This window comes from Suricata suricatta, chromosome 6, assembly GCF_006229205.1.
Source record: "Suricata suricatta isolate VVHF042 chromosome 6, meerkat_22Aug2017_6uvM2_HiC, whole genome shotgun sequence".
NCBI classification, from domain to species: domain Eukaryota; kingdom Metazoa; phylum Chordata; class Mammalia; order Carnivora; family Herpestidae; genus Suricata; species Suricata suricatta.
Genome location: NC_043705.1, coordinates 101,157,477 through 101,183,502, shown reverse-complemented (window position 1 = coordinate 101,183,502; position 26,026 = coordinate 101,157,477). Strand labels below are relative to the sequence as shown.

Below are 26,026 nucleotides of genomic sequence, written 5' to 3'. Positions count from 1 at the left end.
CTGGGGACCCACCTAAAGAAGTAGAGTTGGCCAGCCTCCGCATGATGACAGTTGAGATTCCCATGATTCCAGGTTAGCCTGAAGGAAGTGACAGCTATCTGTCCTTCCCCACCCTACCAAGAAGACCAGCTCTGCAGGGTTGGAAAGGACCACAAGCTATATCTTGCCCAGCCCTTCTACGTGGTGTAAGACGCCAGGAGGGGAAGTGACCTACCCAAGTGTCATGGCATGTTACTAGGCCGAGGGCACTTAGTATGTGCAGTATTGAAAAGCAAATCTGTGTTTGATTCTTGGCTTCTTGACTTACAGGCTCAGTCATCTCCCTGGACTTCATTCCTCATCTGGAAAATGGGGATAATAATAAAACCTGTTTCCTAGAATTGCTACAAAGATTAAATGAGCATACCTATATATCTATGCATATAACTAACATGCATTTAACATACAGCAAGCCCTCTATAAATAGCAATGTCCAATAGAAATATAATGTGAGCCACTATATTTTAAATCATTTAGTAGCCACCTTTATAAAAAGTAAAAAGAAGTAGAGAAAATTAATTCTGACTATGTATTTACTTAACACAATATATCTAAGGTATTACCATTTCAACATGTAACCAATACTAAAAAGTTATTAATAGTTTACATTTTGTTTCTTACTAAGTCTGAAATGTGGATGGGGTGCAACCTGGGGAGACTTTGGCACTTGACTGTCACAACCAGAGGAGCCTGGAAACGGGCAGCAGTGTGTGCTACTTGCATGAGACCAGGGACAGTGCTGAAAATCCTACAGTGCATCGATGCCCCCCTCACGTCAAACATTTATGTGACCCAAAATGTTAACTGTGCCTGTTTTATATGTCTAGCATACTGCACATTAGCCCCTTTCCACATTCTCAGTAGTCACACAGAGCTGGGACCTACCATATTAGACCGTACCGCTCTATAACATAGTGCATAACATGCACACTTGGAAGGGCCAAATTTTGAGGAATTGGGGTTTTGGTAAATTAGTTTTCCTGTTCATCCTGGAATAACTGGCCAAATGAGATGTGACTGGTTCACCAGTGCCTGGCTGGCTAAGGACAGAGCCCATCTGTCTCTGGCTGGTCAGACCTTTCCAGAGTCACTGCCCTCCCCTGGTAGACGAGACTGGGACAGACACTGAACCCTGTTGTTCTTTCTTGGGGAGACAATGCTGCAGGCCCGGCTACCTGCCTGACAGTGCTATTGTGGCTCAGGGAGAAAAGGGCTTTGTCAGGACTGCAGGCGAGGAGACTGCACTTCAATGGGGCTCATTATATCTGCACTCCCGGGATGCTGATGCCAGCCCTGGGGAAGCCCCGCCTCCTTCTAGAACAAATGGGGAGCCTGAGGACCAGAGAGGGTCTAGAAGGAACATCAGTAGATCCCAGCTCCCTCCACCTCAGCCCACTGCCCTAAAACATGAAACTCATCTAACTCTGAAAAGCCTTGTCTCAAAGCATAGGGTGAATATGGGGCAAGGGAGTCCCTGCCCTGGACCCCAGAATTTAGCAGCTCCACAAATCACAAACATATCCAAAACTACATGTATTAAGGAATGTATATGTGTGTGTCCATCTCTCAAGATCTGGACTCATCTCTGGCACAATGAGACTGTAACTTAAACATCCCCTCTTGTAATTAAAAAAGCCCAAGTCAGAAAAAAAGACCCCAAATTTCTTGTTCCATGTCCTTGGAACAAATGCAATCAGAGTTTGAAGGCAGTGAGCATTTGTGGGCCATACTTCCGCCAGCCTCAGAGATGGACTCTGTTTAGTAGCACAGGTTAGATCCAAGCAGCAGAAAAGCTTAGCTAAGAGAAAAGACCAATTAAATTCTCTTGTCCCATCCTCCCTCTCAGGTAGTATGGATGCTGCTTTAATAACCTATGATTTCCTAGTAGGGCCAATCATCCCATTCCCAGCTCCTCTGTGTTCCAATTTATATGGACTTGGACATACTCACCTCCATTTGAACTCTGATGCCACATCCCTCCAAAGTGAGAGGTAGGTCTGAGTGCATTAAGACTCCTTGAACTTGCATGTGTAATCTTACCAACACCTGTGATTTCTCTGTCCCTTCTACACTCTACTTTACCCACCGTGCCCCAACACCCCATGGTGATACACACACACACACACACACACACACACACACACACACACAGAGGAGCGGAAGGGCTGTCTTATTTGACAGATGAGGAAACTATTTCTCCTTAAAAGTCAATGACTTGTTTAAAGTCACCTGAAAGTTAGGGGAAGCCACATGCTGGGAGAACCCATCCCTTGGGGCCCAGTTAGAAGGTCACGTGTAGAGAGTGGAGAGTGAAGGCGGGGAGGACAGGCGGGGGGGTGGGGGGGACAGCTCTGTTTACTCCTGGTGCCCTCACTAGCTGTGGGACCTTGGGGGCGAGTTTTTCAGAGTATTTAAAATATGGCCTTTTCTATTCCTACACAAAATATTAACATTAAGGGAAGCTGGTGACAGGTATATGGGAACTTTCTGGACTATTTTTGTAATTCATCTGTAAATCTAAAATTATCTTATAACCAAAAGTGTTTTTTTTTTTAAATTACAGTTTTCCCTCATCTGTACCATGGAGATAGTAATGGTACCTACCTCACAGGAGGCTCAAATAAGTTAATATCTCTATAGGGATTAGTACAGTGAAGACTCCATAACTATTTTTAAAAGCTACCTCCTCCAGGAGGCCAGTCACAAACATTGCCAGTTAGTCATTGCCATGACCACTGCCTTCTTTGGGGGTCCCATGTCTTCCCTACCCAGGAGCCGGGTGTATTTTAGTCTAGAATGCCTGGCACATCAGTGTGGCCACTGGGAGCATGTATTTGATCTTGACTCTTCCACCTTCTAGTTGGGAACCACAGCAAGTTCCTTGATCAGTCTGTGCCTGTTTCCTTTCTGAAAGTAATAAAAGTATGTACTGCATATGGTTGTCATGAGGATTGAATGAATGGGGATTTTTTTTTTTTTATCACTAACAGCGCCTGTCCTACGCCAAGCACTGTGCAAGTGTTCTTATGGTTCAAGTCAGCGTTTCTCTAATTTGTGTTTACTATTACCCATAGTAACAAACATACTTTCCGTAACCACAACTTATTTTTTTTAAGTTTATTTATGTATTCAGAGAGAGAGAGAGAGAGAGAATCCCAAACAGGCTCTGCACTGCCAGCACAAAGCCCTACTTGGAGCTCCAACTCAAGAACAGGGAGCAAAATCCAGAGCCAGACTCTCAACCACCTGAGCTACCCACGCACATCATCCACAGTTTTTTTCTTTTAATGATGATTTGGAAGACACCCGTTTCTAGGTAGTAGTAGATCCCATTTTGTTTTTCTCATTAATATATAAGGTTCTCCAGGGACAGAGAATATGTCTGACTCATTTTGGTCTCCAATCACTTGGAAGAAGAAATACACTTTCATTCAACTTACCAAGCTTCTATCATCCATTCCTTCCACAGACACCTCCTCACCATTTATTGGGCACCTGCTTACTATGTGCCTGTTGTGTGCTAGTGCCCCGCACAGATCAGACCCATGTTGAATGAATGAACAAGACAGGGAGGCAGGAGGCAGGGAAGGAAGAAGCCAGGAAGCCAAGCAGGAAGGAAAAAACTCAGGGTCTTGGACCCCATCCCGGCCCCAGATGGCTCCAGCTGGCAGCAGCGCCTCTTCCAAACCCCACCTTCCCACTTCTTCCTCTGCCAGAAATATTTCCTCCTCTCCCATCGTCTCGGGATCCTTCTCTGGCACTGGGGACACAACCGGGTGCAGTCCCGGCTTGGCGGAGGGGCGGAGCCGGGGGACCCGCCCCCTTGCCTCCGGCCGGGGGCGCGACGCGGTGACTCCGTCTCCCGGAGCGCGGCAGCCTCCGCACCCCGAGAGGGCGTGCGCCCCTCTGCCGGCTGCTCAAGCGCCGGCCCCCGGCCCAGGGAGTTGCCCAAGACTCTGGGTGACTCCTCCCCGGGGACCGTCCCGCTCTGGGGCGCGTCATTCTCTCCACCCCTGGGGCCGACCCCGTCAGCCTCTGGCAAGCCGACCACGCCGGGGACGAGACTCGGCCACCTGCTCCGGAACCGGGGAACCCGGGGCGCCAGCAGCCCGCGCGTCGGTCCGTACGCGCAGGGCCCATGGAGCTGCCGGCCAACAACAGCAGCTGCCAGAATGGTGCGTGCCCGCCGCGCTTCGCGCCTTCCCTTCCCCGCCGCTCCTTTCCTTCGCGTCCTCTCCCTCCCGGGCCCAAACGGGGTAGGGGTGGGGGTGGGGGTGGGGTCAGCGTGACTCGCGCTCTGGCTAGTCTTGGGGCGAAAACAGGGTTCCAGTTGACTTGACCCATCTTCGGAGCTGGTAGCTGAAGGGGGGAGGGGAGGAAAGGGGCAGCTTGGGGACAGGAGGTGGCGGAGGCGGGCATCACTGCTTGCAGCTGGTCAACCAGAGGGGGAGGGGGTTCATGGTTGTTTCTCATATATAGTCACTTCAGATTCTAGTACCTGCCCAGGTCTGCCTGTCTCCCTGGGGCAAGGGAGAAGGGCGCAGTGACTCATCACCCCCAAACCCACACACACCTTTTAGGAATAGGAAGGAAAGAACCCAGAAAGGGATAAAGGAAAGACCTTTAACTTCACATTGAGTTCTTGCTGGGAACCGGGTGGTAGACTAGGCTACTTCATGTATCCTTAACTCTAGAGAGCAAGTAGATATTATCACCTCGCCTTGTCCTGGAGAGAAAGAAACTGAGGCTCTAAAAAGCCTGATGACTTGCTTAAACCGGTCCACTGGGGGAAGTGGAATATAAAACTAGAGCCCTTGGATCCTAAAACCTGTACTCAGACTACTGTACTCTTCTTCTGCGGAGTCTCCATTTTCCTACCTCCTCTTGCAGTTGTAACTTGTCAGCTAGCCCTGTTTCTCTAACTTCTTTTCTCCAGCCCAGTGTTCAAAGCCAGCTCTTTGGGTGTTGGCAAGCTTTGGTCTCCTGACCAACAATGCAGCCCATTTTCAGCGTCACCTTCCCCTGGGGAAGAATATGTTCCCCAGCCCTAGCATATTCTGGAAGAGAAGCTGGAATCACCGAGCCCAACACCTGCTTGTCTGGTGAGCATCCTCCTCAGAACTGGATGCCCTTTGGCCATCAGCCCTCCCTTTTTCTTTTTGTCCCTCTGGGAAAACTTCATTCAGTGGAAGGTGCTGTGCCTGTAGGTGCTTCAGACCTCCCCAGAACAGACAACCTCACCCTTTGGCTCCACCTCCTGGAGGCGCACCTTCAGGAGGGCAGGTGGAGGGCCTGGGGATGGGCTTGGCCTTCCTCTTGGGAGTCACCTTCCTATGCCCATGTCCTCCCAGGCTCTGGCTCATTTCCTGAGTTTCAGGGAACTCTCCAGACTAGACTATCTGAGCTGAGAAACAGGAGTGAGAGGTTAGACCAAATTTCATTAGGGATGGAAATGGCTTCCTGTCTCATCTCTTGATTGTGACACAGGTGTCAGGAAGAGAGATCTCCCACTACAAAAGACACATGGATGTCCCCCGGTGGGTTCCAGGCCCAGCTCTGCCACTAGGTTTTTGGGAAACTCAAGCAAGGCCCCTTCTCGGGGCCCCAGTTTTCCCAGCTGCAAGTGAGAGGGTTAGGCAGACCATCCTGTGCCATGGAAGACAGGCCAACATTGTCCTTACCTTATTCCACAAGATGCCACTCTATCCTCCAGACACACCAAAGCCAGAGCTGCATGACTTTGGACTTTGGGGCCCATCTAGTGATCGCCTATAGTTGTAATTAGTATGAGGAGAACTCGGCCCAGGCTTACAGCCTTGACACAGCAGCCTGGAGCTTGGTGACCCACAGTTTGAAAAAGACCTTCGACCACCAGAGGTCACAAACTCAGACGCCTACAGGGGCTGAACACATAACCAGAATGACTGAAGGGAGCCAGGTGTGGACTCTGAGGAATTGCAAGGAGCATTTCCTAAGGGGCAACCTCTCAGCGGCAGCCAGTCGTCGGCTGTGGGAAGGTGTACCTGACCAGATAAACACAGGCAGGCCAACAGCTGAATTTTCATGGGAAATTGGAGTCTTATTAAATTTTTTAAATGTTTATTTACTTTTGAGAAAGAGAGACACACACAGAGTGCAAGCAGAGGACGGGCAGAGAGAGGGAGTCACAGAATCCAAAGCAGGCTCCAGGCTCTCAGCTGTCAGCACAGAACCCCACACAAGGCTTGAACTCATGAACTGTGAGATCACGACCTGAGCTGAAGTCAGATGCTTAACTGACTGAGCCACCCAGGTGCCCCAGGAAATCAGATTTTTAAATGTTAGTAACAAGTTCATACTTTAAAATAACCTTCAAGAGGCCAAGGAAACCCCACCCTGCCCTTGCTGCCTGCTCTGTGGGGTATGTGTGGTACTTAAGAGCATGACTTCGGCATCATACGGGCTGCGGGGGGGGGGGGGCAATTTGGCTTCACTTATTACCACCAGTGTAGACTTACTCAGGTTACCAAACTTATCAAGGCCCCAGTTTCTCCAGCCAAAACCATGGACATGATCACTGTGTTGTTTCGATGGTAGGAATGTTCATGCAAAGCCTCAGAGTAGAGGATCATGTGGATGCTGGTGCTGGAGGATTATTTTATTGTTTCACTGAACTTGGGCAGCTTAGCTCTTCTGACTGAGGGTCTGCCCCTCAGGCCCAAGTTTGTCCTGTTGTCCTTGGTGTTTGTGCCATAAAGGCAAGCAAAGGTTGGCTGGTTCTGGGGCACGAGGGCTGATTCAGACGCTCAGAATCTCAAGGACTTGGAAAGCAAACTAAAGAGATTCCACAAGGAGTGACAGGGATGCCAATGCCTCTGAGGCCTGAAGAAGGCCCCAGCCACTGACTGTCAGCACCAGACATTTTAGAATCTGGCCTGGGAATGGGCAGTTCTAGCAAACAGGATGCTTCTATTTGGCCATCTTCAGGCCTAGAAGGGGCTATGGACTCTCAGGCCTCACCCCCTCATGTTACCTGTCCAGAGTCTCTGCTACGGCCCAAGGTAGGGATTTGGAAGTGAAGAGGCCTCTGAGGAGCGAATTGCTATGTGATCCTGAGCTGCTGGAGGTCCAGAGGCCTGTGGAAGGCGGGAGGCTGGAGTCAATGATGCCTGAGAGCTTGCAGAGCCCTGCTGGATGTGGGGGGCATCAGTGCACCTTCGGGGTTATGTGCTGGAGTTCTGGAGTCAGACCGCCTGTGTTCTTAGGCAGGGTGCCTGACGTCTCATAGCCTCCATTTCCACATCTATGAAATAGGAATTCAAGGCAGCACTTATCGGACAGATGGTTATGAAAATTGGATGAGTTCATGCCAATAAAGCCCATAGCCTGGAGTACACACTCAGTGAGTGTTAACTGATTGTTAGGTGGAGGCCCATCGTGTGGGCCTTGGAAGCTGAAGTGTGGGGTCTGAATTCCAGTATCTTGAAAGCATGCAAATGTCCCCAGCCTGACTCTCTTACCATGGTCTTCTTGTCCAGGTTCCCTGATCACCCTTTACTGCTCTTCCCAACAAGTCCTGTGCCAGATCGTCGGTGACTTCAGCCCCCCGACGCTCAGCAATGTCACCTCTAACAGCTGGAAGGAGCGGTTCCGGCAGAGCTACAGCTTCTACATTGGTCTGGGCCTGGCCTTCTTGTCCAGCTTCCTCATCGGCAGCAGCGTCATCCTCAAGAAGAAAGGCCTTCAGCGACTGGTGGCCTCGGGGGCCACACGGGCTGGTAGGGGCCTGAGGAGGAGGGCTGGCAGAGGGTGCTGGGCAGACGAGCCCTTGGCCAGTCCTGCGCACCTGCCTTCATGGGGAGCCACTGCAGGAGTTTGAGGGCCTGGCCTAAATGGTCACAAAAGGCTCATTGTCAACCCCCGCTGGGAATCCAATCCACCAACAGGACATGCTCCTTTAAAATCCAACATTTCTAGAGAGTTTCAAGATAAGTTAATTGGGGTGCAGATAAGAAAAAGTCTCATGGTCAAGAATCAGAAACCCCAGATCTGGTCCAGTTTTGTTTCTTACTAGGTCATCATAGACAAGGCTCAACTTCTCTGCAAAATGGGAATGCAAATACCTCTGCCCAGAACAGTCTGCACACTGGTGCGCCCTAACAGTCTATCACACTGAGCCCCTACAGGTTACAAGATAATTATGGGTCTCTCTCCACAAGGGACTTATTTGTTTGGCAATAAGGTGTTTATCTGTGAAAATATTCTGGAAGAAAAGGAAATACGTGTAAAGGAATTCATTTATTTAATCATGATTCACTGCAAACCTGCCATGTGCCATATGCCCTGGTGGACATGGGGACACACTGCTCTGTGGGGCATTGAGTTGAGTGGAGACACAGGCAAGTCAATAGGCAATTGCTCCATAGTATGTTATTTGCTGTCCGTCATGGGGAAAATACAAAATGCTCTGGGAATATTTTGGAGGGGCATGTAAAACCCAGGCTTGAAAGGTCAGGGGATGTTTTCTATAAGAGGTGATCTGGAAGCTGGGGCCTAAATGATGAGATGGCAAGGTGGTTGGGGAAAAGAGGAAGACATGGTGTTCCAGGCATAAGGAACAGCAAATGCAAAGACTCAGACGTGAGAGAGGATGAGTGATATTAGAAGCTGGAAGTGGTTCGGGATGGCTGGAGCATGGAGGGGTAAGAGATGGGGGATGGGCCAGATCGTGAAGGGTCTTGTAAACTGGGTTATGGAGTTTGGGTGCAATCATAAGTGACAAAGGTTTCGGGAAGGGGAGTGACATAGTTTGATTTACAGTTTGAAAAGATTCCTGGTTGCCGGGTGGACAGTGGATTAGGAGACAAGACTGGCGCCTAGGAGACCAGTTAGGGGAGAGAGACTGCACAACTCACACCTGGGAACGGAGACAGCGGTAGAGTCCAGAGAGAGCTTTCTGGGTTTAGTGTCAACTGGCTCCCAGGGGATGGTGAAAACAGAGTCGAGGCTGACTCAGCTTTCTGACTTGAGCAACTGTGGAGATGAGGGTGCTGTTTTCTGTGATAAAGAATGCAGGAAGAGCAGGTTTATAGGAAGATGATGGTTCAAGTTTGGGCATGTTCAGGGTAGTGCTCTGTGGGACACTTTACTTTGGAAGCAGAATCTTGGGGCTCTAATTCCAGTTCTCCAGTTCCTAGCGATGTGATCCTGGGGAAGGAAAGTGCTTTCTCTGTGCCTCAGTTTCCTCATCTGTAAAATGGGGATAAGAGGAGTTCCAGCCTCTAGTACTGTTGTGAAGAGAGGCAGTGTGTTTACAAAGATGCTTGGCACAGAGTCAGCGCAAGTACTGGTATTACTCTTATCTACCTGGCATGGCCCACCAGGCAGTTGGATACCCAGGTCTGGAGCCAGGTACCCTCTGAAATGGAAAGCTGTGAGATGTGGGGAGGAAGTCAGGAGCAATGGTCTTTGTTGCTCTATCCTTCACTTCTGGGCAAGTGTTCAAAAGGCCAGAGACCTCCCAAAGTGCCAGAAAGAGATTTTCTTATGCCAAGAGAAGACAGGGTAGATATCACTGATACAAATCCCTTTTTTCCTCCAATCTGTATTTCCTTATCTAATGAGATTTCAACACTTAGAGCAAAAGGCTCTCAGTGCTCTTGACTTTTATAGAAGATCTTGAGTCCTTTAGGAACCTGATGAAATCTAAAGACCTTCTTAGAAAAATGGGCATTTACAAAAAGTGACATATAATCTCTGGATTTTCACGAAACTGTCTAAAACCCATCTATTACCATTATCATCATCATCATCATCATCTTAACTAATACTATTGAGTATTAACTATGTGACAGGCTCTGAGTCCATCATGTGAAAAAGGCAAACATAATTCCTGACTTCCTGGTGTTTCCATTTTAGTGGGAGTTATGCCAGAAAATAAATACATTAATTCAAATTATAAATAAATGTCATGAAGGAGATGAGCTGGGTGTGATGAAAGAGAATCTTGAGAAGAAATAACAGAGATAATAGAGTCACAGAGCACATCTTAGGGGAAGCAACATTCAAGCAAAGTCCTGTAGAGTGAGCAAATATATACAAGCAAATATCATTAAGAAGAGGTTCCCAACATGGAAAAGCTCATGCAAAGGTTTTACACCCAAAAAGAGCTCATCATTTTGGAGGAACTAAAAGAAAGCCTGAGGGACTAGATACTAGTAAGAAGAGTGGTAGGAGATGCCTTTGGAGAGGTGAACAGGGTCAAAACTATGAACTGGCTTGTTTAGGATTTTGGTCTTTATCCTCTGAGCATTTGGAAGCCACTGGCCTGCTGCAAGCTGAGGGGTGACAATATGATATACAGTCTTAAATGATCATTGGCTGCTATGAAGGCAGTGGGTTATAAAGGGGGGGGTGAGAGTAGTACCAGATGAACCATAGAAGGGCTATTGCCTCAGCCCAGGCCAGAGGTGGTAGTGCTTTGGAGTCAGGTGGTGGCAGTGGAATGGGCACATGTGAGATGCTCTTTGGAGAGGGAATCAGCAATATGGATGGGATGCAGAAGGTGGGGGAGTGAGAGGGTCAAGAGTGATTCTTTGGTTTGTGGCTTAAGCAACTGGGTACATCGAGGTACCACTTACTGAGTTTCATTTGGTAGGTGGGTGGGTGGCAAACATTTAAAATCAAGAGTTCTATTTAAGACAGAGTTTGGGATGTCTGGAGCAGATCGAAGAGATGTCAACTAAGCAATTGAACATACATCTGGGCTCCAAAGAAAGGATCAGTATACATATATGAAATAAGGATACCTGCATAAAGATGGTATTTAAAATCTGGGGAATGGATAAACTCACCCAGGAGGGGACCCAGAAGCAAGCTCAGAGGACTAACCAGCTAACATATATTGAACCCTTCGAGACTGGGGAGTGAAGGTAGAGATAGGAAAAGTGCCTGAGAGAGCATGGCCAAGCACTAACTGTGTGTCCATTCCTTTCTACAGTGGATGGAGGGTATGGCTACCTGAAGGACGCCATGTGGTGGGCTGGATTCCTCACCAGTAAGTCGGTTCTTTCTTACTAACAACAGTGACCCATTGATGGCAGAGGCGGAGGTGAAAGGAGGGGCGGAAGTGAAAGGAGGTGAAAGGAGAGGGCATTCCTGTCTCCATTGTGCAAAGTGTGACTCTGAGACCCAGACTCCCAAGGGGAAAACCTTGACCATCTTTGCAGTTGACCATCTTACCTGTATTTCAGATCACTTTCTCAACCTTCATCCATGAAACACTGAACCCCAGAGAGGTTTGTAGAGAGCTGGTAATGATAAAGATGTCCTTTCTCAACTTCCCTTGAAACAGAGAGTTATCACGCCCAGTTGGAGTCTCTTGGACTCGGCTCCTCAGCCAATTTTCCCATTCCACAGGCAGTGTGTTGGCTCACTTCAGAACGTGGCTGGCTGGGCTGCCACTTACAGTTTGCCCAGATTTGCACACTCACACATTTCCCCGTTTTCCACCCACCTTCTCTGGCTTTCAAACCCTAATTCTTTTGAATGGAAAATTAGCTAGCTTTTTATTTATAAGTCAGGTTTTGACCCCAGGGCTATCACATTCATCATCCACTTTCATAGGGCAGACCCAGGTTATTCTCTACCAGCAGAGACAGAAAAATGCAGGAGTCTGAAAACTACAAAGTCAAATGCAGAGAATTAGGCCCCTTGGGAATGTCAGACTTTCTAACCGCCTGCCTGTCACTCTGGGAAAGATGGCCTCATGACCAACCCAGAGAACCAATAATTAAATGTTTCTTTATTTGATAATTAACATTTTCTAGAACTTCCAGAACTTATCTCATATATACAGATGAAATATCAGCAGTCCCTGAGTTACCCTTAACCGTGCCTGGACTAGAAGCCAAGAGACCTCAAGAGCAAGAAGGTGTCCTTGCACAAACATGCCCTGTGACCTTGGACTCTGGGCCTAGCTTGCCCATCTAAAATGGAAGGATTTGGTCAGGATACTCTGGGCCCGACCTTCTGATCAGATAGGCCATGAGGAGAGCATAAGGATCATGGTCTGGGACTCTGTGAATGACTGACCACTGAATGAAGCTGTTTCTACCCAGGTCAAGTTGGGCTTGAGATGGTGCATCAAAGCCATACTACTCTCTTTTCTCCCTTAATTTCCTAGTGGCTGCTGGAGAGGTTGCCAACTTCGGGGCCTACGCATTTGCTCCTGCGACAGTTGTCACGCCTCTGGGAGCGCTGAGTGTCCTCATAAGGTTATTGTTACCTCTATTGCTATCTCTGCCTCCTTCCTATTTTCAGTTTGTTGAGGTCTGGAACTGCCTACTGGGGTAAACTGCCACTTACAGTCAGGGCTGTGGGTTGATCCTAGCTCCCAGAAAGGCGCTGTGCTGTTCAGAGCTCCTGATCCGTGAATTCTTTTCTGCCAGTTGCTCTAGAATCTTCTCGAATGACTGGGCAATAGAAAGGCAGACCAAACCCAAACCCAAGGCTGGAAGGCCTTCCACTGCTACCAAGCTGGCTGTCTCATTAGTAGCAGCATACAGGTTAAAAAGCATGAACTCTAAATTAGCTTTCCCAGAATTCTGACCTTAGCTCTGCCATTTAGTAACTACATTACCATGGGCAAGTAATTTAACTTTTCTAAGCCTCAATTTCCCTATCTGCTCAGTGGGGATGCTAATACTACCTACCTGAAGGCATTGCTTCAAGGACTAAATGAAATGATGCACAGAAATTGCATAGTACAGGAGCACCTGGCTGGCTCCTTTGGTTAAGCGTCTGACTTGGGCTCAGGTCATGATCTCACGGTTTGTGGGTTCAAGCCCCGTGTTGGGCTGTGTACTGACAGCTCAGAGCTTGGAGCCTGCTTCAGATTCTGTGCCTTCCTCTCTCTCTGCCCCTTTCCTGCTCACTCTCTGTCTCTCAAAAATAAATAAATGTTAAAAAAAAAAGTGCATAGTACAGAACAGGCAGTGCAGAATAACCATAGCTAACATGTGTGAGGGCTGACTATGTGCTCAATGTTCTAAATGTTTTCCATGCATTAACTCATTTAATCCTGACAGCATCTCTACTAACTAGAAAGTAGGGGAGACCCGAGGCTCAGAGAGGTTAAGCAACTTGGTCAAAGTCACGCAGGTCCTACGCAGCTGGGCCAGGGTTCCCAGCCAGGCAGTCGGATTTCAAAGACCACGTACTCAGCTACTAAACCATGTTGCCTCACAGACGTCTGGTAGTTTTTAAAATAATCGATACTAAATATGTGTGCTTCCCATTGCCTCATTCCTCTTGAGGTATAAGCAGAGTTCCTCTGTGGGGATCTTGGAGCCCCAGCTGAGGCTGGCCGTGATTACTGGCTTACCCCGGGAGCCTTGGTAAAGCCCAGCCAACCACACCCAGGGCCCGGGATTTCCTATTCTGTTTCACCATCGTGATGACAATTTTGTAACATTTACACAATCAAACACAAACAGAACCGTGACTCACATTGTACAGTTGGCTGATGGAGCTGTGATGCTACTATCGTGTATCTGATTAATTTACAGATTCCCACTCCCAGGAAGTTGGGAGAGGAGGGGAGTATGCTGTCGTGTGATGTCTGCTGGTGCTGACGCCACCAGAACACACGTTGCGGTAAAACGTTTTTGGTGGTTTTAGAGGCAAGATGGAAGACCTTAAAGGAGCTTGAACATTAATCTCCCCTCTCTTTATATCTTTAACCAGGATATGGGGAAGTAATTCATTCCTAGGTTAGCCAACTGATTTTTACCCTAAGCTAATGTTGCCTTTGCAAGGAAATAGAAACCTGCCGTGAGATCATCCCGGTCTTGCCCAATTTCCCTCCCTTCTTCCCTCACCTCTGCCAGCTCATTCTGAGCATGTGAGGGGAATGAAAATCACATCACCAAGGAATAGTAAGGACCTGGACCTGTTTTGCTCAGAAAAGAGAACCCACAGAGAAGTCACAAGAAATCCCTTCAATGAGGTATAGAGGAGAAACCGTAGGCTTTATAATTAGAGAGAAATTCAGCTACAATCCTGGTCTTGCTGTTTACCAGTTGTAATGACCTTGCCAAGTTATTTTAGCATCTATAAGACTCAGTTTTCTCATCTATAAAATGGGGATAGTATATTTTACTTCTCAAAGAGTTGTGAGATGTGAGAGATAATAAGTAGAAAATTCCTAGCATAATACCTAGTATGTAATATATATGCCCGAGATACAGTGCTTATAATGGTCATTGTGGTTGTTCATATTGACATATACAAATAGAGGAAGGAATCGGTTTGTTCCGTATGGCTCAAGGAATAGAAATAGGACAAAGGTAGAAATTACCATAGTTTTGGTAATTAGAATGAACTTACAGTAGATTCACTTGCCTTGTGAAGGGGCGGGCTGCTTCCCACCAGTGGTTTACAAGACAAGCCATGCCTGAAAGTAGTCTGTAATGTTAAGAGAAGGTGTACTCATTGGTAAGAGGTTAGACAAGAGTGCTTTGAAGGACTTTTCCTGTTCTTGTGTTTGGGGATCCTTTCAGTCTCTAAAAATGAAAGAAACCCACACGTACGTTGATTCCTCCAGCACACACCATAGCCCTCCCCTATATAAGTTTCAATTTCAAATGTGTTTTTGGAGGAGAGCAGTGAGTCCTGCTCTGTTTTTTCATGAGAGCTTGCTCAGCCTCCATTTTCCTTCAGGACACGGGGACAAGTATGGCTTCTAACTGCTGTATCCTATTTCCACATGCAGTGCCATCCTGTCCTCATACTTCCTGGGAGAGAGTCTAAATCTGCTGGGGAAGCTGGGTTGTGTGATCTGTGTGGCCGGCAGCACAGTGATGGTGATACACGCCCCCGAGGAAGAGAAGGTCTCCACCGTCGTTGAGATGGCTGCCAAGATGAAAGACACGGGTAGGCTCCGAGCCCCTGTGAGCAGGAAGACACTGGTAGGGATGGATCCAGGGGGAGGTCTGGCTGGGTGCTGACCATGCCAGGTGCTGCCACCTGGAGGAGAATGAAGCTAAAGAAAGAAAGTTGGGGGGTTGGTCCTAGGGTTAGTTCACAGGCTTCCCAGCCTGATGTGTATTATTGATGGCATTTACACGTGTTTACTGTGTGCCAGGCATGGTTCTAAATATTTACTATGCATGGTCTTAGTATGTTCAGGCTTCTATAACAGAATGTCATAGACTGAGTAGTTTATAAGCAGCAGAGATTTATTTCTCACAGTTCTGGAGGCTGGGAAATCCCAGATCAAGGCCCTGGTAGATTTTGGTTCATAAGTGGCCATCTTCTCTCTGTGCCATTACATGGTGGAAGGGGTGAAGGATCTCTCTGAGGTCTCTTTTATAGGTAACTAATCCCATTTATGAAGGGCCACCCTCATGACCTAGTCACCTCCCAAAGGCTCCATGTCCAAATACATTGGGGAATAGGTTTCAACATATGAACTTGGGGGGAAATAGACTTGTAGCATGCATTATCTAATTAAATCCTGCCACAAAAGCTCTATGAGAAAGGTCCCATTCTTTTAACTTATTATTTTATTTTAATTTATTTTAGAGAGTGAGCAAAAGCAGGGGAAAGGGGCAGAGGAAGGGGGAGAGAGAGAGACAGAGAGAGAGAGAGAGAGAGAGAGAGAGAGAGAGAGAGAGAGAATCCCAAGCAGGCTCCATGTTCAGCATGGAACTCATCATGGGGTGTGATCCCTGAGATCATGAGCCAAAATCAAGAGTTGGATTCTCACCTGAGCCACCCAGGTGCCCTATTCTTAAGGTCCTATTCTTAACCCTGTTTTACAAATGAGGCAATGGAGGTTTTATGGATTAATTAATAACTTGTCCAAATTATTAAAAACTTGTGTCATAAGACTTAACCTTACATGGTGCTACATGCCATCACCATCGGTAGGGGTTCTACATACTCATTGCATCTTCTGTAGCTCAGATTATCTATTTCTTGCACCTTCCGAAGGGTACATCGTCTTTGCTGTGCTTCTGCTGGTGTTCTGCCTCATTCTCATCTTTGTCATCGCCCCACGCTACGGACAGAGGAACATCCTCGTTTACATCATCATCTGCTCTGTGATTGGGTCCTTCTCTGTGTCTGCCGTCAAGGGTCTGGGCATCACCATTAAGAACTTCTTCCAGGGGATGCCAGTTGTGAGGCACCCACTCCCTTATATCCTGTCCCTCATCCTGGCACTTTCTCTCAGCACTCAGGTCAACTTCCTGAACAAGGCACTGGACATTTTTAATACTTCCCTGGTGTTCCCCATCTACTATGTGTTCTTCACCACGGTTGTGGTTACCTCCTCCATCATCCTCTTCAAAGAATGGTACAGCATGTCTGCAGTGGACATTGTGGGCAGCCTCTCTGGCTTTGTCACCATCATTCTAGGTGTGTTCATGCTTCATGCTTTCAAAGACCTGGACACCAGCCAGACCAGCTTGCCCCACATGCACAAAAACCCAACTCCATCTCCCACCCCTGAGCCCACTGTCATTAGACTAGAAGATAAGAATGTCCTTGTGGACAATATAGAACTCTCCAGCACCCCATCACCAGAAGAGAAGCCCAAAGTATTTATAATCCATTCTTAAAGCGTGGAATACATAAGTGAGAAGATGAGCTCTATGGCACAGACTGACTTCTCAATTTCAGAGCCACCTGGTTATTTTCAGCACAACTGTTACCGATGGGCTCTCTTTTCTTGAGATGTTCATTTATACCTCATCACTGTTTCCAGAAGAAAAGTCCCTACCCAGTGAGCGGTGGTGGCAGAACTTCGTGGAAACAGCCTCAGTGACCAAATACCCTACTTTACATTGGTGCCAGCAGGTCCCTTGGACCTCCCTTCCCACTTGTTTCCTCAGTACCATCTCTGTGTTGGGAACAAGGTAGAATTTGACCCGTTGAATGTAGCACAGGCCAAGAACTTCCCCAAGATGCTGGTTGTCATGAAATCCTTAGTGCTAGTTCTCCTGAGACTGAATCCCGTTCCTCAGCCCAAGGACGAAGTGCAGCTGGCTCCCGGAGGCCCAGAGAACAATTCGTTATGCCTCCTTATCCAGAGTTGACAACTAATGTGAGATGTCTTGCTGCTTTTGCTACTTCCTCTTCGGAGACAACAGCATGACCTCAGCTGACCTTCTTACTGTGAAAACCACCTGATGTCTCAGGGAACATTTCCACCAGCGCCATTCCCGGAGCACTCCAGCTGGGAGGTCAGCATCTTTGCTTCCGTCCACTCTACCCCCATCCCTGCCTCGTCCCGTCTCTCTCTCTCCTAAGGAGTTGTCGCTGAGACATTCGGGCAATTACCTTAGAATTCAAAACAAAATGACAAGGAAAATGATCTTCTACAGCCAGGCTCTGCTGGCCCAACCCAGTGTTTCATTTTGCCTTCCTCTGGAAAGAGAACAGCATTTGCACTGCTCTTCAAAGTAGTCTGGCTTTCCAAATAGAATTTGGCAGAATGCACTTTCCTTTTCCTCAAGGAGTAAACCAAAATATGATTTGGGGAGACAGGGAGAATGAGGAGCAATATCAGGATTTGGCAGAAAGCAGCCACAGGCCCTCCAGAAACCAGGGCTAACGTTGTGTTTACTCTGGTGCCCAACCAAGAACCCAGGTGGAAAGGACTCTGGGTAATTTCTGGGCTGTAGCCTTAGAGGCTTGAGCAGTGGGATCCGCTTTGAACTTCTGTGACCAAGTGGGGTATAGGCTTGGCACGGGGTGCTTTCTGGCTGTTGATTAGATGCCACCAAGTCCTCAATGCCACTGATGAGCTGTCCACCTTGGGAAGCTTCAGGTCATGGCTGCTCCAACACCACTTGCTTTGGGGACTGCCTTTGGTCCCCTCACATTTGGCCAGAAGCATTCAAAAAATAAGAGCAGCTGGAGAGAGAGAGATATAATTCCCTTCCTGTCTTCTTTCTAGCTGCAAGAGTGTGGGCGTTGGTGGATGGGCCTCTGAAAGGGAAGAGAGCCAGTATATCTATAAAGAGGGGAAGGCTTGATCCTCAGCCCCCAAGTGGGTGCAGAGCCTTCCCTGTATAACCCCATACCTGTGTCCTGTGTTGACGTCCCATGTCCTAAGCACAGCCAAGCCCGGCCCAGACTCTTGTTGGCCTTGAAGCTCCAAAGGCTCAGCTGACCAACACACTAGCTTCCTGCACCTCCAGCCTCAAATCCCCAGGTTTTAATGAATGTGGATTTCTGTCTGTAACTAAAATCAATGCAACATGTTGGATCTGGAGAATGGTAGTAATCTAAGAGCCCTGAGAGTGTGGTTTACAGGGTCAAGAATAAAGACCTCTGGATATGTTTACTTGATACTGTGTCTTGGCTTTCCTTGGACACAGAACAACTAAACTGACTTATCTAATGCTGGGGGGCTGGTCCTCGATCTCTGGAGGGTTGTGACTGCCAAGTAAGTCCCTACAGTAACTTTCATGGCCACACCCTCACTACAGTGAGAAAGGCTGTTTGGGAAATACAGTTGAAGATATTCATCCCTTGTTAATGTCTGAGCCCATAGTGGAAGCCAGGCACAGTATGAATAACTTTATGTGAATTCTTTAAGTCCTCACAAATCCTCCAAGGTAGATATGTTTTTAAGCCCCATTTTATAGATGAAAATGTCTCAGGGAGGTTAAGTAATTGCCCAAGGTCACACAGCCAGGAAGAGTCAACGTTGACATCTGGCTCTGAGTCTGTAGTCTTAACCACCAGGCAGTGTGCCTCTCTGAAGGACTAAGTCTGGCATTACTTTGTTCATTCCTTTTCTTGTGATCTGTGCTCTTTCCCCTGTATGGATATAAGCGTCATGGGAGCTGGTCTTTATTTGCTGCTTATTTTCAATGCTGAACACGTAGTTGGCACTAATAAAATCATTTATTGAATACAGGAACAATACTGTTCCAAAGTCCTTTGCCCAAACTTTCTCAGGAGCCAACTCTCAATCCAGAGCAGATCTTAATAAAACCCTGGCATGTTCATCAGGGCAACTCGGAAACTGATGGAGTCAGCAGTCTCTGAGTGTTTAGCCTGGGCTAGGCACAGGTGGGTGCTTTCACATAGAGCACTTCATGAATGACCACACTTGTGAGGTATGTATTACTCCCACTGTGTAGCAAAAAGAGGCTCAGGGTTCTGGCATTTATCCATTCTCATACATCTAGTAAGCAACAGAGCTGGGATTTGAACGAGGTCTGTCCAACCAGGCTTTGTGTATTACACTGCTGATCAATCTATGACTACCAACCCAGAGACTGGCTGGCCGAGTAGACACAGTGGCTGGTTTGGATGATAGGTGTTAGGCAGGCAGGGGTGTTTGGCTGGGGGCTGATTTCAGGAGGAGGCATTTTAGTAGTCAAAGGCATTTGATATCCTTAGGCAGTCTCAAAATCCTGAGAAGTTAGAGAAATATCACCAGGTGCCAAACCTCTCCCAGGGCTTTTGTGAAGATTAAATGAGGTAATGTACATACAGAGAGTAACATACAATGCTTAGCATAATTTAAGTACTCAGTAAATGTTACCTCCTATCATGGTTATTATGATTCTCTCTTAGAGAACCTCAAAACCGAGGTGGGGATCAAATGAGAGAATAGGGGTGGGATCTTTCTGCGGACTCAAAGGCACTAAAATAGATGGGAGTTGTTATCACATAGGGCTCTGGAGTCAGAAAGCATACCCAACCTTAGCCTTGGCTCTGCACCTGCCTACCTAGCCCAACAGACTTTGAACAAGTCTCTCTTCTCTCTGAAGTGTGTGTTACCTAGCAACAAGATGAGGAGGCCAACAGAGGGTCTTCCCTGTCTCCAAATGCAATAATGTAGCATGAGGAGAAACATAACAGAAAATCCCAGGATCATTCTTTCATGCCTCTCGTGACCCCAAACCTAATTAAACTAGACTAGCCTACATCGAGGCACAAAGATAAGCAGCCCTTTCCCTGGTCATGGGAAAACCCTTTGCTGTGGCCTTGGGTCTCCCACTGTGGCCTGACAGATGAACTGATGGTCTCTGTGGGAACTCTCTGAGGAGTCCTCATGGGAAGGACCCTAGCCAGGCTGAGCAGTAGGAGATTAACACCAACAAGAAAGAATTGACAAACCAGACAACATTTCAAATGACAATTTATTTTAATTAAATACAAACAAGGGGGGGAAAAGGCACCATGGCCCATTCAAGTATTTTGCATAGATGTACAAATATTGTAAACAATTAATAGGTGGACAAGAGAGAAGAGGATCTGTTTTCCGTGAACAGTCTCCAAATAAAAAGGAAATTCACATGCCCTAGATCCCAGACACATATGTACACACAGCGATTGGTGTGAGAGGATGCGCAGAAGGGTGGCTTTGGGGGCACTGGTTTGGATTCTGCAGAGCCCCTCTTAGCGAGCTTCCCTAGGGATGGGGCACCTTTCCAGTTGGCATTCCCTTGGCATTCTTGGGTAGCCAGCAGAGCTGTTATACACAAATTTAACACAATCCTGACTTTAGAACTGGTCCCCCATTTAAAATATGCAAGTCTTCCATACCTTTGCCAAAAAAGAACAAATTTGGACATAGGTAGGGGGAGGTTTTATTCAAAAGGATTACGGCAAGAGGCAGCAAGGAGCTACTGTGGTGTGGAGAAGAGGCTCCCACGATACTATAGGATCTGCAAGCGGCTCAGAACTTCGGCAGAAAAGGGCTTTTATATAAGGGAGAAGTAAACAAGGCTAAAACAACCGATGGCAAGTCAGCTCCTGCGTAAAACTCCCACTGAGACAGGGGGACAGGGATGCTAGCTCCCTTGTGGTCCCTTGAGGTTTACTTTTCAGAGATGGCTCCCAGGTTTTTAAGAAAAACATTTACAGGGTTGTAAAACTGACAAGCTAAGTTAGCTTTTAAAAAGATTTACATACAGCTCCATATGGACAAAGGGCTGGTTAACTCCACCAAGCTTTAGCTATGCTCATGTCTCCACCAGACTCTGACTAAGGACCCACCCTCAGCCTGAGCCAGTGCAAGACCCTTCTACAGCAGCCCCCCATCTCGCCCCCCAGCCAAAGAGGCTGAGTGCAAGGATGCCTCAACTGCGGTTCTTTCTAGCCAAGTCCACTTTGTCCTAGCAAATAAAAGACCCCTTTATGAGCTGTGAGACACTTGCAGATCTTATAGGAGCTCACCTGAGCGTTCTCCCTTCTGCCAGCACCCTACCCCGAATGCAAGTCCCCTTGCCTCGCCTTGCAGTAATACTTTTCAATAAAGTCCCTCTTAACCTCAGGCCGTGTTTGTTCTTATCTGTCACCTCAAAGCAGCACAGGGGCAGAGGAGGGGAAAGGGAGCACGCAGTGGTCTTGCTCCTGGGCAGTCTCTCAGCCTTCTAATATGGCTTCTCTCAGTCCCCAAACACAGCCAGAAGTGAAACAGTAAATAGAACTGGCTGCCAAAAGTCTCCATCGATTCAACCTTCTTCCAGTTCACAGTACAATTTTATGGGATAGAGGTGGTATTAAAATAACGGAAAACAAAAAACAGAAAGACAAGAAGACACAACCCACGGCTCTTTCTGTATGGTACCGGGAAGGGTGGATTTCAGGTTCAAAAGACTCATGCAGCCACAGGGCTGTGGCATTTTCACTTCAGAGCCTTCGACCTCCTGATACGTGGGAGAAAAGCTAGACATACCACAGGAACGTCTGTGAAGCATGTGGGTGGGCATGAGGGTAATTTTTTTTTGCTAGGGTATTTTCATCTTTACTTTTCTGGAACCCAGCCTTGAGGCCTGGGGCATTTGGAGTAGCACGATTACATGGAAGGCTGTCCCCGGACCTAATCAGGCAGCAAGGAAGGTGGAAACACGATGGGGATCAACCAGGGCCCTTGTCTGGAAGACAGACGCATGAATATCAGACTACCTGAGGGAAGCAAACCTCATTTCCCTGAGATCTTTCTAAATCTACCTCATGTGTGTTCCCAGGGGCACATTCCAAATCTCCAACTTGTCTAAAACCCGAGAACATCTATAGGACACCTGTTGTGTGCAGAGAACTGTAAGGCGGCCCTGGGTTGGTCGTTGGGAGTAAAAGCTCAAGCTTCTTCCTTGCATTGAGGTTTTCAAGCGTGAACAACGGCTCACTGCAGGAGGTGGGGACGGCACAGCACCCTTCTGGGGGTGGGAGACTGCCACCGGAGAACCTCTCCAGTGACAAGTTGTCCAATTTAGCAGAGCACCACATAGCCTTCCTTTCCTGCTCTGGGGAGGGCAGTACCCAATGCAGTGGCATCTCCCCAGCTGCTCCAAGTTCTTTCTGTAAAGGTCAGATAAAGGCAGTGACCAGAAGAAAGAACACAAGGAAGTAAATGATAAAAAGCCTGGTGGCCCCAGCTCCGACTCTGTTTCATCAAGACTGCTGACCTCTGCTCTTCTCTACAGATCTCTAGAGACAGGTCAGCTCTCTGCTCAGGGGGCAACTGCCGTGCCTCCAATCAGCGACCAGACCTAGGGACAGGCTGGGGTTCTGCCCCCCTTGCTGCCATCCCTGAGGACCTTCCTTAGATTTCCACCAGGGAGTAGAGGGTAAGACGCCCTCACCCTGCTGAGGTCACAAAACCCAGTGGAATAAAAAGCTTCAACCCCCACAGCCATGGCCTGAGTTTCTTCCAGTGGACACCCTTGAGGACCACATAGGAAATCCAGTGGCCACCCCTTATACTTGTAAGTCACAAGCACCAGGTCTCCAGGAGGCTAGGACTGTTGAAGACCCACTCACCGCAGCACCACACCTTAGGTAGGTCTGAGTGGGGAAGGAGAAATTTCTGAAGGGAGAAATCAAAATCGCTGGGCTTTTGTTAAGACAAGGAAACAAAAGGCAACCAAGAAAGATCCCGAGGTGAGAGCCGCAACCTTTGGCATTGGCTCAGAGGAGGCCCAAGCCTGGTGCTCCCTCTGCTGTCTATACTGCCCACAAATAGTACCTGTTGGAGTCAGGGCGACCCGTGTGAATGAGGAGGGGGTGGGGGTTTACACTGGTGGGAGTGGAGTGGACTTCACTTGTTCACATGTGGCCACCAAGCCCTGGACAGGGCCACAGTGGAGGCTGGCCGGACCCCTCTCAATCGCAGAGCTAAATGGGATGAGTAAGTGCCCAGCTTCTGTCGAGCCTGGGACTGTCAAGGGAGACAGAAGAAATGGAAAGCTCTCATGCACAACCTCCACCATAGGACATGGGTGGATGGCTTCTCCAAGCTAAATCCTGGGCTGAGGGGCTGAATAGGACTTTTCCCAGCTGGGTCTACATGCTCATACAGCCCAAGACCACCTCCCCGGCACCTCTGAGGTGATGGGCCAGTCGAAGCTTCCATTTGTCCTCGTCTGTGTTCTCCCCTCTCTTCCCTGGGGCAGTATATTGCACAAAACAACACTTTGATGCCATTGGACAGACAGTAGTCTCTCTGGGCCTCCCAGGAAGCCGAGGAGGCACTGAGTCACAAAGGAGATTTTCAGAGATGTGGTGGTTCTGGAAGGAGGGAAAGAGGGGAGGAGGAGCTTGGAGGTGGCCAGACATGCTGTTTCCAGGTTCCATGGCCACAGATCCTTGCAGGGGTTCAAAGTCCTCAAGGAAAGGCAGAAGCCCCTTTAGACAGGTCTAGATCTTCGGGCCAATCATCCCCCCAGCCCTCTGTGATCTGTATTCAGGAAACTATGGAAAGAAAGATAAGGGAGAGAGAGAGATCAGTTAACTGCTAAGAAGTGGGGTCAACGGAAGCTGTCCTCTTACTTTTGACAGGTCGTCAGGATAGACAGACCATCAACCCTCCAGTGCGAGGCGAGGTGGTGTGGTGCCCCCACCCTGAGCTGCAGCTCAGCCCACAGATTTCCCAGGCCTGGTGGGAAACAGGGCAGTTGGCCAGCTTCCTCGCCTCCTCCCCTCTGCCCCAACTTCCAGGACTGGCAGCCTGAGAATATATCAGCCCCAGGGAAGAGGGAAGAAGATGGACCATTTGTAAATAGCCTATCGCTAGCCAGCAGTTTATTTAACTAACTGCCTGGACCTTCACAGCGGCCTGATGGGGCTGACTACTGCTGCTTCTTACTGCCTCTTTCCAGAGAAGGAAACAGACTCAAGAATGATTTGCTCGGGGCCATTCGGCTGGCCAGTTGCAGATCCAGGTTTGAAGGCATCATAGTTCAGACTCCTAAGAATCACCTTTCATATGAAAAAGAAAAAGTCTAATCCTAATTCAAGGGATAGTGACGCCGGTACCAGGAAACACTAAGGTTTGGTCCCTGGCTTTTGTTCTGGAAATTCATCCCTGCAAAAATAGCATAAATTAGTCTGTTTTCCCAGCCACATTCTTGCCGCCTGGAGCCCTCTGACTCCAGCTTACATCTTGAGGGTTTCCATAGACTCACCTTTGGGACAGGTGCGGCCAGAGGCCGGGACTGAAGAGGGCTAGTGGCAGTGGGCCGCAGCATGGAGGGGCCACCTGGTCTGGGGAGGTTCCTGCGGCCTGGCACGGGGTCAGCCGGGAGTGCCTTCTGTGGCGGCCGCGGCCTAGAGACGCCCTGGGAAGAAAGCCACAAGCCTCACTCGAAGGCCGGAGGGGCTGGAGGAGGGGCCGGAGGGACCGGAGGAGGGGGCCGGAGGGGCCGGAGGGGCCGGAGGGGTCGGTTTGAAAGCAAATGCTCCCACAATATTACAGACCAAAATCAGATGAGAAAAAGGATATACTTTATGGTCTTTATTTTTTTTTAATTTTTAAAAATATTTTTGAGAGAGACAGAGTGAGTGTGGAGGAGGGGCAGAGAGTGAGGGAGACACAGAATCCAAAGCAGGCTCTAAGCTCTGAGCTGTCAGCACAGAACAGAGCCTGATGTGGGACTTGAATCTGTGCGCCAATGTTGGACGCTTAACCAACTGAGCCACCTAGGCACCCCTGTATGGTTCTATTTAAGAAGAAATTGTGGGGGAGCCTGGGTGGCTTTGTCGGTTAAGGGTCCAACTCCTGACTTCAGCTCAGGTCATGCTTTCATGGTTTTGTGGATTTGAGCCCCATATCTGGCTCTGTGCTGACACTGTGGAGCCTGCTTGGGATTTTCTCTCTCCCCCTTTCTTTCTCTGCCCCTCTCCCACTCACGCTCAGTCTCTCTCAAAAATAAATACATAAATTTTAAAAAACATTAAAAAGAAATTGAGTGCATATGTGTTTACATGCTCAGGAAAAAGCCTTTCTGGAGAGCAAGCTGGCAGTATCTTTTAAAATTAGAAATGGTCATTCTCCAATCTGATAATTCTACTTCCTACTATCTGCAAAGGGGCACAAAAATGAAATTGCGAGAATGCTTCTTGCAACACTGTTTATAACTGCAAAAGAAATTACAAACAACCAAAATTTCCATCAATAGGTTAATAAAGTTATATAGTGACAAAGCAGTGCTTTAAAAAATAAGGTCCAGTATAAAAACCAAGGTGGAAAATGATCAAGTGTCATTCCAAGCTGACATTCAAGTTGTAGAGGACAGTTTACATAAAATAAGTGCCTCCCCCCCCCCAGTGCCACCATGAACATAAACGTAAACATACAGAAGAAAGTCAGAAAGGATACAAACCAAATTGACAGCAGAGGTTGAGGTGTGAGTGGGGAAGGGGATCAACCAGGGAAAACATTCAACTTTTTTTTAACAAGATCATATATGTGTACCACTTGAGCAAATAGAAAAAAAAAAATTTTTTTTAAGGTTACATCCAATTCTGAATTTTATTTATTTTATTTATTTTTTTTAATTTAAAATTTTTATTTTTTTTACTTTATAAAGTTTCATATTTTTTAACATATGCAATTATTTTCCATCATTTACAATACAGTAGTTGCGATGACACTCCAAACAGACTAGCAAAGTAAAAAATCAAAACACCAACTTCTGTTTCATGTAATTAGACTTATACAGAAATTAGAAGGTTAAGTAACAACTAGTTAATCACC

General features: G+C 47.7%; 2 protein-coding genes across 6 annotated transcripts in view; one reads left to right on the top strand and one right to left on the bottom strand.

The window, feature by feature from the left end:
- Window positions 1-3,899: 3,899 nt before the first annotated feature.
- On the top strand, window positions 3,900-18,378 carry NIPAL4 (NIPA like domain containing 4). The gene is made up of 6 exons (XM_029942953.1): window positions 3,900-4,214; window positions 7,557-7,796; window positions 11,018-11,074; window positions 12,203-12,293; window positions 14,792-14,952; window positions 16,015-18,378. Exons 1-6 carry the CDS (start codon window positions 4,178-4,180, stop codon window positions 16,641-16,643), a joined length of 1,215 nt encoding a protein of 404 aa, XP_029798813.1. The 5' UTR covers window positions 3,900-4,177; the 3' UTR covers window positions 16,644-18,378.
- Window positions 18,379-20,168: 1,790 nt separating this feature from the next.
- The window catches only part of ADAM19 (ADAM metallopeptidase domain 19), an 85,232-nt gene continuing 79,374 nt past the window's right edge, over window positions 20,169-26,026 (bottom strand). For all 5 annotated transcript variants that reach the window (XM_029942947.1, XM_029942948.1, XM_029942949.1 and 2 more), the window contains 2 exons: window positions 24,456-24,608; window positions 20,169-23,742 (listed from right to left, as the gene is read on the bottom strand). In XM_029942947.1, the coding sequence (XP_029798807.1) occupies window positions 23,689-23,742; window positions 24,456-24,608 (207 nt within the window). In that variant the 3' untranslated portion in view covers window positions 20,169-23,688. The remainder of the gene's footprint in view (window positions 23,743-24,455; window positions 24,609-26,026) is intronic.